Genomic DNA, 13,116 nt, shown 5'->3' with positions numbered 1-13,116 from the left:
ACAATTCAATAGTGGTTTTATCGTATAATGATGCTCTATAAATGTATTATAGCTTACGAAATAGAAGATAACGATTCATTAGTCATATTAGCATATAAATGACGTACAATAAAATACGATGGAAGACAAATAAATTGGTACTATGAACGTAACGTTCAGGTATTATGAAGGAGTAAGTATCAAACAAAATATTCATTTTAAAAATATTTTATCGAGTTTTGCTAAATAGAAAGATGCGAGTTAAAATATGTGATATCTTATATATATATATATATATGTATGTATGTATGTATGTATGTATGTATGTATGTATGTATGTATGTATGTATGTATGTATGTATGTATATATATGACATCTGATTTATCACTTTTTCTAGGAACTCTATATACGATATTGACACTTCTCTTTATCATTCTTTCAATAGAAAGTAAAAACGAAGACAAGGTACACCTTAATTTAATTCTAATTCCATTTTCTTTAATCATAGACAAAATATAATTACGGTGTTCGATGCGCAGCATCATAATATCCTATATCTACGATTCTACGTACTAAAAATATTCTTTTTTATATTATTCTTATTATTATTGTATCTATTGTCCTGCAATTTTATCTTTTTCTGTCAATCCATCTAGAAAAATATATATATATATATATATATATATTTTTTTTTTTTATATATATATATCTTGTTGAAAAAAATATTCATCTACGAATTTAGGGATCAACGTTTCTTACTTTCTACTTATTGTTAGATTATATTCAATAAAAATATTTGGTCGTGACGCAAATCTCATTATCGTTATGATATTTAATATTCTATTAAAGTCGAGGACGACGATTGCGAGTACGCTTTCCGATGAACGATAGATCGTATTAAATAAAACACGTATGCAACAGTATGGAAAGGTCACCGTCGTTTAAGCTTCAAAAAAATAATATCTCTCGACGTCAAGTTTACGGCCTACATTTGTACTTTCGTTATATATTTTAAAATTTAGCGTTCTGTCTTCTAAGATCGTTGGGTATTATCGTTGTGAGAAAGGCTCCAATGGCTAGGGCGATGCATAAAACTATATTTGCCCATAAATCGCCCACTAGTTTGATCAGATAACCATAGAGGATCGTGAAGACTATACCTAATACCTAAAAGAATTATTTCTTCATTATTTACATCGATCAAATTGATTCGACATCGACTTAATTGTTGGCATCACCGACGGACAAGCAAAAATCTATCGAAGAATTTATTAAAAAAAGAAGAAGAAAGAAGTCATAAGATAATAAAATCATTGTATACCTGTGTAGTGGCGTTGAGCAATCCTGCGGATGTTCCTTCTGGTTCTGGATAGGTTAATTCAGCAGCGAGTTCGAAGCCTACCGGTAAATAACCGGTCATGAAAAATCTGCACAAATAAATCATCATTTTGGTCTTTTACTCGATGGCATTTTTATTTGGAAGAGAACTATCGTCGTTAAATTCTTAGCATACCCAAGTAAAGCGGATGTGATGTAAACGACGTATATCCGACCAATGTCCAGAGTAAACGTGAAAACGATCATACCCAGGAAGGAGAAGAAATAAATTCCAAGAGTCGTCTCTCTGCGAATATGCGAATCGTCGTTGACAATTTAGTATCTTTCTTTTGTTATATATGAGACAAACAATCCGTAATATCTATACACACTTGAACTTATGCGTTTTATCTAACGCGATACCACAGATTACCGAACCCAACATTCCGGCACATACGATGGTCAAGCCGATTCTACCAGCATCTGTTTCGTGTCCCTAAGGCAAATAAAGGATCATTACGAATGGATTCGCATAGATGGATTCGTTGCATAGCTATCGGACTTACCGGGAAATATTCTAAAATGATTTGATTGAGAAGCGTACTGATGGCGTAGAATATCCCGACGTTTATACCATAGCTCAATAAAAGCAACAGGTATCCCACATTGGTGAAGAGCCTCTTGATGGATTGTATAAAATCTTCTGGCGTATCGTTCTCTCTTTGTACGGCTTGCGCCGGACTTGGAGGAAGGGGTGGTTGCGCTTTAAAGACTAGAAGAAAATACGCATTAAATAATAAATATTTTCATCGGAAGATTTCGTAATCGGATCAATTCTAAAATTACTCACAGAGAAATATTAATACCAATATGATAGACGTGAGGGCTGCAACGATATAGAACATGATTTGAAGGCCATGCGCGACTACGGCAATATCATCGCTGTTCGGTACTAAGATCGGTGGAAATAGAAAACCTATGGCTATACCCAACTGCGAACATAAGAACGATCATAGCAATAAACAGGATACATTAATTGAATAGTAATTTAATAGTAAGGATTCTTACGTTGTTTTTTTATGTAACAACGTTAAAATATCCCCTAAAATGAATTACAAGTTGTTAGCACGAGATTTAAATTGTCAAATGATTATGTGGGAAAGCTAGCCAAACTCTGCACCCACGATTCATTGCACAGAGGGGTTCGGACCCTAGTCTCGAATTATAATACGCACAGACGACATCATTTTCGCACACGAATATACGTACGCACTTGCGAAGTGCAATCGAGTTTGTTCAAAGTATATGTGAATGATGCGAAAGCGCTTCATTATTACGATGAGCCGTGGAATTGCGTGCGGCCACTGGCATCAATTAATTACGATCAAATCCGTTTGATCGTTCAACGAGCCGCTCGAAACTTTAAAGTACCAACGTATTCCTACTTGACCTCATTGATATTTTTCGTACTTACGGGAAATGTCAAAGAAAAGAAAAGTTCTCTTCTCGCTTGGCACTTGAATTATATATATACGTATCTGCTATCTAGAAAATTTTAATTAACGTTATCCTTATGTATTTATTTAAAGTTAGGACATTCTTTTTGGTTTAAACGATTAACGCGACCCGTCTGACTTCTCGTAACCTTTAATCGGTTCCGGTCTCTGAATTACTGTCATGATGGGCTGAAAAGAATAATGATCGCGTCCCTTTCTTGAAATAATGATAATAGTCGAATAATAGATGTTTCAAGGACCAGTCTGTCCTCGTGATTTAACATGGTATTATCTTCGTCTAATATACTTGTGATATCGTCACATAAATTATTCACGACACTCGAGTAAACTAGTATTTCCGTCTGTTGGTAATGAAAACGAACAAATAGACGTAAATGTCTAGAAGCTACATCGTGGATACTTGAGATTGGATATTGATTATATCGAAGAAATTCAGATAATATTACTAGTTAAATTCATACGATGCATTATTATTCTATTAGATCGATGAATTCTTTTTTATTGATATCTACGTTTTAAATTAAAAATCAAATAATTAAAATTTTTTCTTTCGTGTAACATCGAATCCAAAACATCATCTTGATTTATCTAAGATTTCAATCGCTACATCGTATTTCGTAAAATCAATCGAGAGTGGAAAAATTTACGATTGATATTAAATCTTTCCTATACTTTGTGCTATCGCCAAGCTTACGTACTACGTTGATCCATCGAGTTCCATATAGGTTTCTACTATTATCGTTCCCGACATGCATACTTTTGTAGATATAAAAATAAACGATACGATAAAACGAGCTTTATATGAAAACAAATATTTGTTCCTAATATCTTGGTTTAGTGCAAATCGAAAAAGTAAACAATTATATCATATTTCGATAATTTTAAATCTCGACTGACTTGAAAGAAAAAAATAAAGTCAAATAAATCGTATCAAATATACCTGATTTCCAAAAACGCCGATGCTACAGGCGCTACTAACTTGGTCGGGACCGAACCAAACAGCTGCTAATCGAGCAGGAACGGATAGAACGAAAGTTTGGCTAACGGCGACCAACGTGTGACCAATAAAGGTAAGCCAAAATAGATCTGGTGAAACACTAAAAACTTTTATCCATGCACCGAGGGCCGTTCCGACTGCTCCAACTATAACGGCAAATCGGAGCCCCTGTCAAAGGAGATTTAATAAAAATTTACAAAAATTATTAAATGGGAATGTTCGATTAAGCGCTAACGTATTTATCACGCCGGGCGTTCATCGTATTATAGAACGAGGTCAATTACATTTTCCGAAGAGCTGTTTGTCAAACTTTAAAAATATTACCATTCGAATCGGACGTAAATGGTTTTACAAATAATAAGAAAATAAAAAAAAAAAAAAAAAAGAAAGAAAAAAGAAATTAATCGAGCAGCAATAATAAAGTCTAAAAGCTTATTTATCTTTTGATAAGTCTTATTAAAGAAATCTGCTTAATTAGCCTTGGAGCGAATAAAATCATGCTCGTCAGTTTCGTTTATTCTTATTAAATGCTGTGATATTAGGACTAACCAAAGTTACACAGAGTATCATCGAGTATTTCGCCTATTGACAAGATACAAACTTAATTCGAGTGGAACTTTCTTTTTCTTTTCTTTTCTTTTTTGATTTTTTTGTTAATTATTTTTAAATAACGATCGATAAAAAATGCCGTACTTACGAATCTATCGAGAAGATAACTAGCTGGAAATATGAATGGAATGTACGTTATCATATATATCATGCTCGTCATATCCACTAGAAAACTTGAAACTTTGTAATATCGTTCGACTATGTTTGCGATAATACTGTATTGAATCCATTGCATTGCGTTGCTGGCACTGTATATTACGAAGATCGTCAAGATCAGCCATCTTCTCGCGAAGATTTTTGTTTCTATAGTCTGAAAGAATAAAAAATACGAATTAACACACACACACACACACACACACACACACATATATATATAAAGTTCACTTTTATTTCCAAATGACATGGACATTTTCATTTAGACGAGTGAATACGTGATATTTTCAGGCTGTTCATAGATAAAGCAAAAAATTGCGATATGAATGAACGATGCGAATAAGCTTCTTTTTTGGTTCTGTTCTTAAAGAAGTATGCGACGAAAAACGCATCAGGAAGATATTGCTTCAAAGTAAATAAGTTTTACCTCTCTATATCAATGAAACATGATAGCCTTGAGAGAAATGTTTGCGATAAAGTTCGAAACGTATTATAAATATTGTAAGCTTTCCCTATAAGATACGAAGTAAGAAAAAAAGAAAAAGAAAAAGAGAAATAAGAATAGGTTTGAAAGAAAATGTAATTTTCGAATCTTATATCATGCATCGACGATCGTTAATTTATCCTCGTGTAGTGCATCTTCACCTGCGTTGGATGTACGCCACCCTCGATGGCTTTAACGTAATCCGGTGACATTTTTGGCATTACAATCAATCTTTGTATTCGATTTGCCGTCCGAAATCAAGAAAAATCGTGAATAACTGTAAATCAATCGATTCGTTTCCCCAGTCTTCTTTAATTTCCACTCGTAAATCCTAAAATATGAAATATTCCGTTCTGAAAAAGAAAGATATCTCGACGAAGATTGCCGTAGAGGAAAATAAGATATGGACATTGAATCAAATATTTTCGAAAACTCGTTAGCGCGAATATTTAATTAATGCCGAATAACTTTTCGTGTCATTGTTGTTACGCACGATCGATAATTTCTTTTAATTCGACGTTCTACCAGAAAAAGTTATTATTTTTAGAAGGAACACCGATGAAATTAGCGTAAATAAGGTATGTCTTGAAGGTTCAAGAATGAAGCTCAAAGAATGAATATACGAGAAAACACTCGAGTATTTTAAAAGAAGTAGACTAATTGCGCGACTCCATTATATATACGAATTTGCGTCCAATTATACGTAAGAGATTGGAAAATCGATCGTTAAGTATTTGTTAGTATTTCATTAAAAAACAGATATAGATATTATAAAGATCTAGTTGAGAACAAAGCGACGATATTAGAGCGATTATATCTTTCAATTAATCCTTTCTTTTTTCACGATATCCAATATCACTTCTTCCCGATTAAATGTTTACTCATCAATAATACTTATACTTTGTTCAAAATTGATTTCATTCGTGAACGGAAGAATATCTCTAAATATAGCTACGTATTAAACGCGAGTTGTCCCTCTGCAAATTTTAGATCGCCGTGAAAAAGTTCGGAAGGTCTTAAGGTCAAGGATTAAACGAAAATAATAATCGAAGACGGAGCGGCATCGATGACGATTAATAGTTAATGCGATTGTTTATTAATTATGCTTACCCCGTTCGATGATAAATAACTAATCGCCGATTTAACAGAGATACTCGATTTAGAGATCTCTCTCATTTATTTTCTTTCCTTCACGTCACGTCACGTTGATCGATTTCATTGATTCTTCGTTCCTTCGATCGTTCTAAGGAATCCTTTATCCTTATTATTTATCACTAAATCAATTCACGATTGATGCATTGATCAATTCACGATTGATCCAAAAAATCGAACTATCTTTTGGAATAGATCTCCGTTCTCATAAGTCACACGTGGTTAACGGCATCGCGTCCGCACAAACACAGGGGTTTTTTCTTTCTCTCACTCGTGTGCATTGTCGTGGAGAGAGTGAGAGAGAAGACTGGAAGGGGGAGACCACAGAGAGATCGACCAATGTCTTTCGACTTTGAACTTTGCTCTTTTTCGAAGCTTACGGCTGGAGGATCGAAAAATGCGAAAATCCTTCCTTTTGAATTTCGCGCACCCTCTTCCTCGACGAATAAGCGAATAAGCGAATTAAAGAGATGTCAGGAAGAAACATTAATAAGATTAAAATTCCCAGATGTAACGTGGTTCACGGTGACGAGCTTTCCCTTTTAACCCGATGATATCGATCAGCCTCGTTGTTCGCGAAAATCGTGGAAAGCGGAGCAAGACGTGAGGGGGTTGTTTTGCCAGCTCTCTCTCTCTCTCTCTCTTCCTGTTTAGCACGGTCGAAATTCGATTCTTATGTTTCTCTTTCTCTATCGTTTCGGTACCTTGTTCTTCGTTTCTTCGTTTGTCGAAGAGTATATTCTGATGAGGATTAAAGGATAAGAAATTGAAAGGAAGAGATATAGAGCGAGTGAGCGAGCGAGCGAGCGAGAGAGAGAGAGAGAGAGAGAGAGAGAAAAGAAGATAGGAAAAGTGAAAGCACAGCCAAGAATAGGTGCGCGTCTAGCAAAGATTAGACATAAACTAAATCAAATCGCTATACGAAGATTCGGCGCTAAAAGTAGGAGACGCTTACGCTCGCGTGTTCACACGCCGACTCTTCTCTCTCACGATTCTGGACACGTAGTGTGTGTCCATCGTGTGGTAGGACTACGTTGCACTTTCATCGTGCATGTAGTACGACACATAATCCACGTACATATATACGTACACAAGCTTCTCATTTCTCAGCGCACGCGCCTCGACTCTGCGCAGAATGATTTCGCGCGCGGCACCGATTGACGAGGATGGAGGGGATTCTGTGCGTTGAAAGCAACATTAAAGATAAAGAAAATAAAAGGAGAAAGGGGATAAGATGCAAATGATAACTACAATTAGGAGTAGAGCGATTATATACATACACAATTATAAAATTGCATTTGTAATACAACATTTTTTTCTATACACAAGATTGATATATCTTATCTCAGCCATACCACCTATCGATTATCTTCGATATATCATCTTTTGATATCGTTTAATAAAATGCGTACGTGGAAAAAGACAAATGCAAATTTTCGGATCATTGATGGACACGCGATGAATCATTTATTCCATGAAATAATCAACTGGAACATGCTGCTAAATATATCCGCGATTAAATATGTACTTACGTTATTATAAGATCAAGATTTTTACCAAAAATTCGTCGATTTATAATATTGAAAAGAACCTTATTTTTCATTAACAATTTTCATCAGCAATTTAAGATTATCGTTAAAAGGGATAAAAAAAAATCTTTATACGACAGTCGATTATCCCATGTATCGCAGAGTACACAATATCACGTTTGGATCAGCCATTGAAACAATGCACATATACGTAAGAGATATGACATTTCAAAAATGTTTATTCCGTCCTCGTTTATTCCATCTAGTTGGATTAAAATTTGTGCATGATGCGTGTGCTACAATATTTACGTTTTTTTATTTTCCATAGAAATTCATCTCCATATTGTGTAACAAAATGTAATCTGGATAATTCATAATATAAACCTATCCTCTTGTTTCTTTTTGAAATAATCGATCGATCGTTGATCTTTTTTTGTAGAAAATTGCTATACTTGACCGTATATACCAATTTGGAGAAGACAAATATCGGATAATGAGTAATTCATATTGGATAGTGAGAACAAAATAGGCGCGTCAAATTTACTCATTTGATTATATCCAGACGCGCCTGTAAATTTATATATGTTTAATCGTCTCATACACCTTCGAAATTTATGTCTACGAAAAGTAATTCTTGTTCTCGTGTTAAACGTGAAAGAACGATATGTTAAGCCAGATATTTTCTTATTAAAGTTAAATAAATCGATTTACCTGACGATGTGACGGAAGATCGTGCGTGGAAGGAATGAGCTCAGTTCTCTGCTCGATACAATTCTGAATTTCATCCATCTTTTGTTCTACGTACGTAGGTACGTACTTACGTATGATAATTTTATTAGTACCGTCGAATCCTTCGATTGTACGACACCGAACGCTTCTTAATAGCCGTTTAACCTCGGATCTAAGGTCCTATATCGAGGCAATCAAATTATAAATGTTGTCGGACGTTTAATAAGTGTCGAGATGACAAATCGTATTACGTCGATAAACGATGAGGAATCGCAAAAATTTAAAACTGACGTATTCCTACGACTTTGCTATATGAGACGAAGTTAATCGACTGGCATCAGTATTTAAAGTTGTCGGTCACGTGAGACCATGATAATTATATAATAAATGTTTGCATTTCAGATAGTTTTTATTTTATTTATTTTTTCAATAATTTTAATCTATAAATACTATATACCACGTTCCATTTTGGAAGGTTGCAAAATAATATTAATAAATTGTACGATATTAAAAATCATAAAAACAATTTATCGAGGATTTTATCATTTTCACTTTATGTTAATGCACAAAGACACGTACGTTTCGTCTCCATTTTGCACGATAATGCATTTGGACGATTAGAACGTTTAAAATATTTTTCACACGTAAACGTATAAAGTACGGGCGCGATACTGGAAGACGAAGAAGATCGAAGATAGTTGATAGATCACTTTAATTATATTTATTTACGAGTAAAATATGTTTCGATTGAAGAATAAATAAATAAAACTATGAACGAGAGAAAAAGTCTTCGAAGACTTGTGTATTTACTGAGCAAACACCGAACAACCGTTCGAAGATACGTATGTCACGATAATGGAAATAAAAAAGTTAATGCGAGCGCAACGTATCCAACTTGAAATAATAAATCTAACTTGCGATGCGTTTGGAAAAGCTAATACATTACCGTCGAAACTAGTTACTCTTTGATTCATCATCTTCTATTTTAGATAAATACTTTGTACGATGTTGATCATATAATGAATGCCGATGATTATTATTTATCCCGAACGTATCACATTATACTAAACGATTCAGTTTGATCAACCTACACAATTTCTTATAGTGTCTCTCAGAGATAGACAGAGTTAATGAGCATATTATTGTATATTAACGATATATTATTACGTTTGATTATTAAATCGTTCCCGATATAAGGACGAATGAAAATGTTAAATACCAATGTTTGTTTTCTTGGTATCGGTAAATGGGTATCTTCGTATGATAAGGTAGAGAAAGTGATTATCGACTTGATGACATATAACAGGAACACCTTAATATTGACAACTGGATATACGCGAGAGAACATTCATTATATATATTACGACGTATGTGATGTCACGACAGTGAAAATAATTAATAATATATTTATCCGACGAATGTCTTAACATTTGGTCCAATTTGATTTTTTTTCTTTATTATTATTAAATTTTTATAAAGCATTCTTATCATTTATTTAAATACTTGTGACGCAATCTCTCGTGTCGCTATTACGATTATGTAAGTAACTTTTGTGTAAATATAGAGCCTTACCATTCAGATTCGTATTGTTAACGCGCAATTGTTAATGTACATGCAATAAGTAATTTATTCTTTTAAGAGATGACATACGTTTTTTTTTCTTGAATAGAATTGACTTAGAAAATTTAAGCGTACACAATGATATGCGTTTATAGCCACGATGCAGGGTGCATGTAAAATCCACGTACATATGCATATATATATATATATATATATATATATATATATATATATATCGAGACAAAATTGAGAGGTTTTATATACATCGTCGCACGAGAGAACAACTCTTCAGCTTCTCTCCAGTCGAATCTTATCGAGCGTTCCGTACGCATCACGAGCGTTTTAATGCTCGATACGTCGCATACGCGTATAAGAAAATCATCATATCCTTAAAGAAAAGTCCGTCAGAGTGAGGTATTCATTTGAAATCGATTTGCGATCTACCGAAGTGAGATTTCTATATAAATTTTTCTTTTTCTTTTTGCGACCTATCAGAAAAAAAATCTACGACCATGAATTTTGATAGAAAAGAAAATGAGCTTTGGACCATGATCGGAAGGCAATTGAATTTTTTATTCATAAACGCACCTTAACTTTCAAACGTTTTAATTTTGGCTCAATTAGAAAGTTTCGATTGTAAAAGATAAAGATATTTTATATTGAATGGTCAAGGTAAAAAGATGAAACGTTTTATGACGTAAGACACGGAGGAAATAAATAATTAAATCATTTAGAACGTTTAGAACGTGATAATAACCGTGCAACGTAAAAGAAGGAGAAGGTCGCGGCGCGTAATTTAAACTTTAGTGAAATCAATCGAATGGTTGTGAAGCTTTTTATCCAAAAGTGGAGCAATATAAAGATAACAGTTTACGGTACTTTCTACCGTGTACTTGTTATCTTCTACCAGATGTGATACTTTCGAAAGGAAGAATGAAAAATAAACGATATATTTATTAGCTTCTAGTTGAATAGTCGCTTGTTTTTCTATCGTTTTATTGGAAAACGATTTGTTGGAGAATACGAAAGTCGTTTGAATTAAAAGGAACCGATTTCGTTGAGAATGTAGGTTAGAAACGTTCGAGTATAAATTATAAATAATGAAAAGAGAATGCGCGAATCTTCTAGACGTTAGTGAATTTTGACTTTGAACGACAGATCTATCGGTTTATCGATATTATCGTTTACATCAGATAACTCGAATGAATCGTGAGCATCTCTCTCTCTTTCTCTCGCTCTCTATCGGATCCCGAGAAAAAGCGAAGAACCGACAGTCCGTAAAGATACGCGTTGCCGTGTAGCACACATACAGCACTTGATATTCTCCTACTAGTTTGAAAGATCATTTGTTGCGATAGATCATAGATATAAATGTTTTTATTTTTCGATGAATTTAAATGATTCGCGAGGAAAATAAGGGTCAATAAATGCGCGTATAGCGTTCTCTTGCTTCATAGGCTCGCCGAGCCTCAAGCGTCCATTAAATTCAATTACGCCAATCAAACAACGCGTATAATTATATTTACAATTATATTACGAGCATGATGATCGTGTCACCGAGCCTGAGCTTAATCGCAGCCGGAGTGGCTTCTGGGCTTTGCTTTATCCTCTTCAGTACCTTACGGAAAGGGTGAGTAAAGAAAAATATTTTATTTTCTTATAGTTATTATAGTTACGGACCGAATTAGAAATTGACGATACATAGAGTCATCTTGTTCGACAAAATATATTACACAATATGCAATGTTAATGAGACAGGCATGTAGCGTGACCAAAGTAGGTCGATTATTTGAGGCACGTCGATCGTGACCCCGTTTAAAGCCAATTTCTATCGATAACATGTGTTTTTCCGCGAACGTATCGAGAGACTTTCCACTATTCAAGATAGATCAGTTTTATTCGGCTAATTTGGAAAAATTATTAGCCACGAGTATATAAGATAATACGGCTATAGACGTTAATGGTAAATGATTTTTTCGAATGTAATAAAACTCCAATTTCATATTCACGATTAAATTTAATCCTCGAGAATGCCACTCAACATCATTTCAATGTACGATTTCGATTTCTTTCGTACGTGAAAACGTTCGATCGGAATCGCTCGAAGAAGGTGAAATTATCTAAGGCAATCGCAAAGAAGATGACTCAAGGTTACCGTCGTGGTAAGTATTACATCGTAGAAATACGATAAGATTTTCTAAGCGCAATAGGGATCTAATCGTTTCTATCTGTATAATTTTAGCAAATACGTCGTTTCGACATCGTTCCACATGCCGTGGAAGAGATTTTACACGTCATTACGAGTCCACGGTCAAAGTAGTCCGGGCAAAGGCCCCGCGAGAAGAATCTTTGGCCGTTATGACCCGCGAGCCAGGCCTGAATCTGTCTGTATATAATATGTATCTACGTATATGTATACGTATACGTACGTACACCTACATATAGAACGCAACTTTGGTATGCAGGACTTGTTTTTATTTACTCTCTCCCGTTCTGACCAGTCCGGCAAGTGTCGATCCACATTCTCTCTCTCTCTCCCTCTCTCTCTCTCTCTCTCTCTCTCTCTCTCTCTCTCTCTCCTCTTTCTCGTGCGCCAGAGTAAATTACATTTCGCCGATTTCCTCCGTGGTCCGAGTACGACGGAAATAAAAGCAAATATCGACCTAAAAAATGTTTCACTCGAGCACCAAGGGCGTGTGCCCTTCGTTTTCCTTTCCTCTGTTGCGACTTCTTACTTTTTTAACAACATTCACTTTTGATGCAATTATTCAACATAAATTATTTCACATGAATTTCTCCTTTGTTCATTTAAAAATATCTCACCTCTTTTCTCTTTGTTTCCAATTCCATCGTTGATTATCGCAGCTAGCCGATTAGTCGAAGATTACGATACAAAAATCGATCCGTTTTACGTTATCGATTTTGCGTCACGGATCGAAACGTTAACAAGGTGTTTCGATCTATTCTCTTATCTCGATTATAAAAACTTATTTTTACTATTTGCAAAATGTTTTTTTCTTTATCGTTGTCACGTCTTCGAACCAAAATTTCGAGCCGGATGAACGTCGTTTTTCGTTTTCACAACATTA

The 13,116-nt window shown here is 34.6% G+C and overlaps 2 protein-coding genes across 9 annotated transcripts in view; one reads left to right on the top strand and one right to left on the bottom strand.

Moving 5' to 3' along the window:
* Nucleotides 1-456: 456 nt before the first annotated feature.
* On the bottom strand, nucleotides 457-9,091 carry LOC124426201 (feline leukemia virus subgroup C receptor-related protein 2). Of its 3 annotated transcripts, XM_046967600.1 has the most exons (11): nucleotides 7,165-7,319; nucleotides 6,168-6,950; nucleotides 5,219-5,388; nucleotides 4,509-4,730; nucleotides 3,755-3,979; nucleotides 2,148-2,289; nucleotides 1,864-2,069; nucleotides 1,690-1,793; nucleotides 1,494-1,604; nucleotides 1,302-1,407; nucleotides 457-1,147 (listed from the first exon to the last, which is right to left on the bottom strand). In XM_046967600.1, exons 3-11 carry the CDS (start codon nucleotides 5,276-5,278, stop codon nucleotides 992-994), a joined length of 1,332 nt encoding a protein of 443 aa, XP_046823556.1. In that variant the 5' UTR covers nucleotides 5,279-5,388; nucleotides 6,168-6,950; nucleotides 7,165-7,319; the 3' UTR covers nucleotides 457-991. The 3 variants fall into 3 exon arrangements, with proteins under 3 accessions (XP_046823556.1, XP_046823555.1, XP_046823557.1); XM_046967599.1 differs by lacking the exons at nucleotides 5,219-5,388; nucleotides 6,168-6,950; nucleotides 7,165-7,319 and adding exons at nucleotides 8,450-8,647; nucleotides 9,047-9,091; XM_046967601.1 differs by lacking the exons at nucleotides 5,219-5,388; nucleotides 6,168-6,950 and having other exon boundaries at nucleotides 7,165-7,281.
* A 1,238-nt stretch (nucleotides 9,092-10,329) lies between these two features.
* Nucleotides 10,330-13,116, top strand: part of LOC124425971 (glutamic acid-rich protein) — a 29,638-nt gene continuing 26,851 nt past the window's right edge. For 4 of the 6 annotated variants that reach the window (XM_046967118.1, XM_046967121.1, XM_046967120.1 and 1 more), the window contains exon 1: nucleotides 10,335-11,657. In XM_046967118.1, the coding sequence (XP_046823074.1) occupies nucleotides 11,569-11,657 (89 nt within the window). In that variant the 5' untranslated portion in view covers nucleotides 10,335-11,568. Of the gene's footprint in view, nucleotides 11,658-13,116 lie in introns of all 6 variants that reach the window. The other 2 variants (XM_046967115.1, XM_046967123.1) reach the window with 2 other exon arrangements.

The sequence above is a fragment of the Vespa crabro genome, chromosome 8, assembly GCF_910589235.1.
Source record: "Vespa crabro chromosome 8, iyVesCrab1.2, whole genome shotgun sequence".
Taxonomy (NCBI): Eukaryota; Metazoa; Arthropoda; class Insecta; order Hymenoptera; family Vespidae; genus Vespa; species Vespa crabro.
Note: the sequence above shows the minus strand (reverse complement) of the source record. Positions and strands in the feature narration are given on the sequence as shown.

Bases quoted from the DNA above. Each gene is read 5' to 3' on its own strand.
- LOC124426201 (XM_046967599.1), bottom strand. From the start codon at position 9,076: ATGCATTATCGTGCAAAATGGAGACGAAAC. The intron at 2,070-2,147 runs GTGAGTAATTTT...ATTTTCTTCTAG, and splicing joins ATTGGTATTAATATTTCTCT to TCTTTAAAGCGCAACCACCC. The intron at 1,408-1,493 runs GTATGCTAAGAA...TTATTTGTGCAG, and splicing joins ATCACATCCGCTTTACTTGG to ATTTTTCATGACCGGTTATT.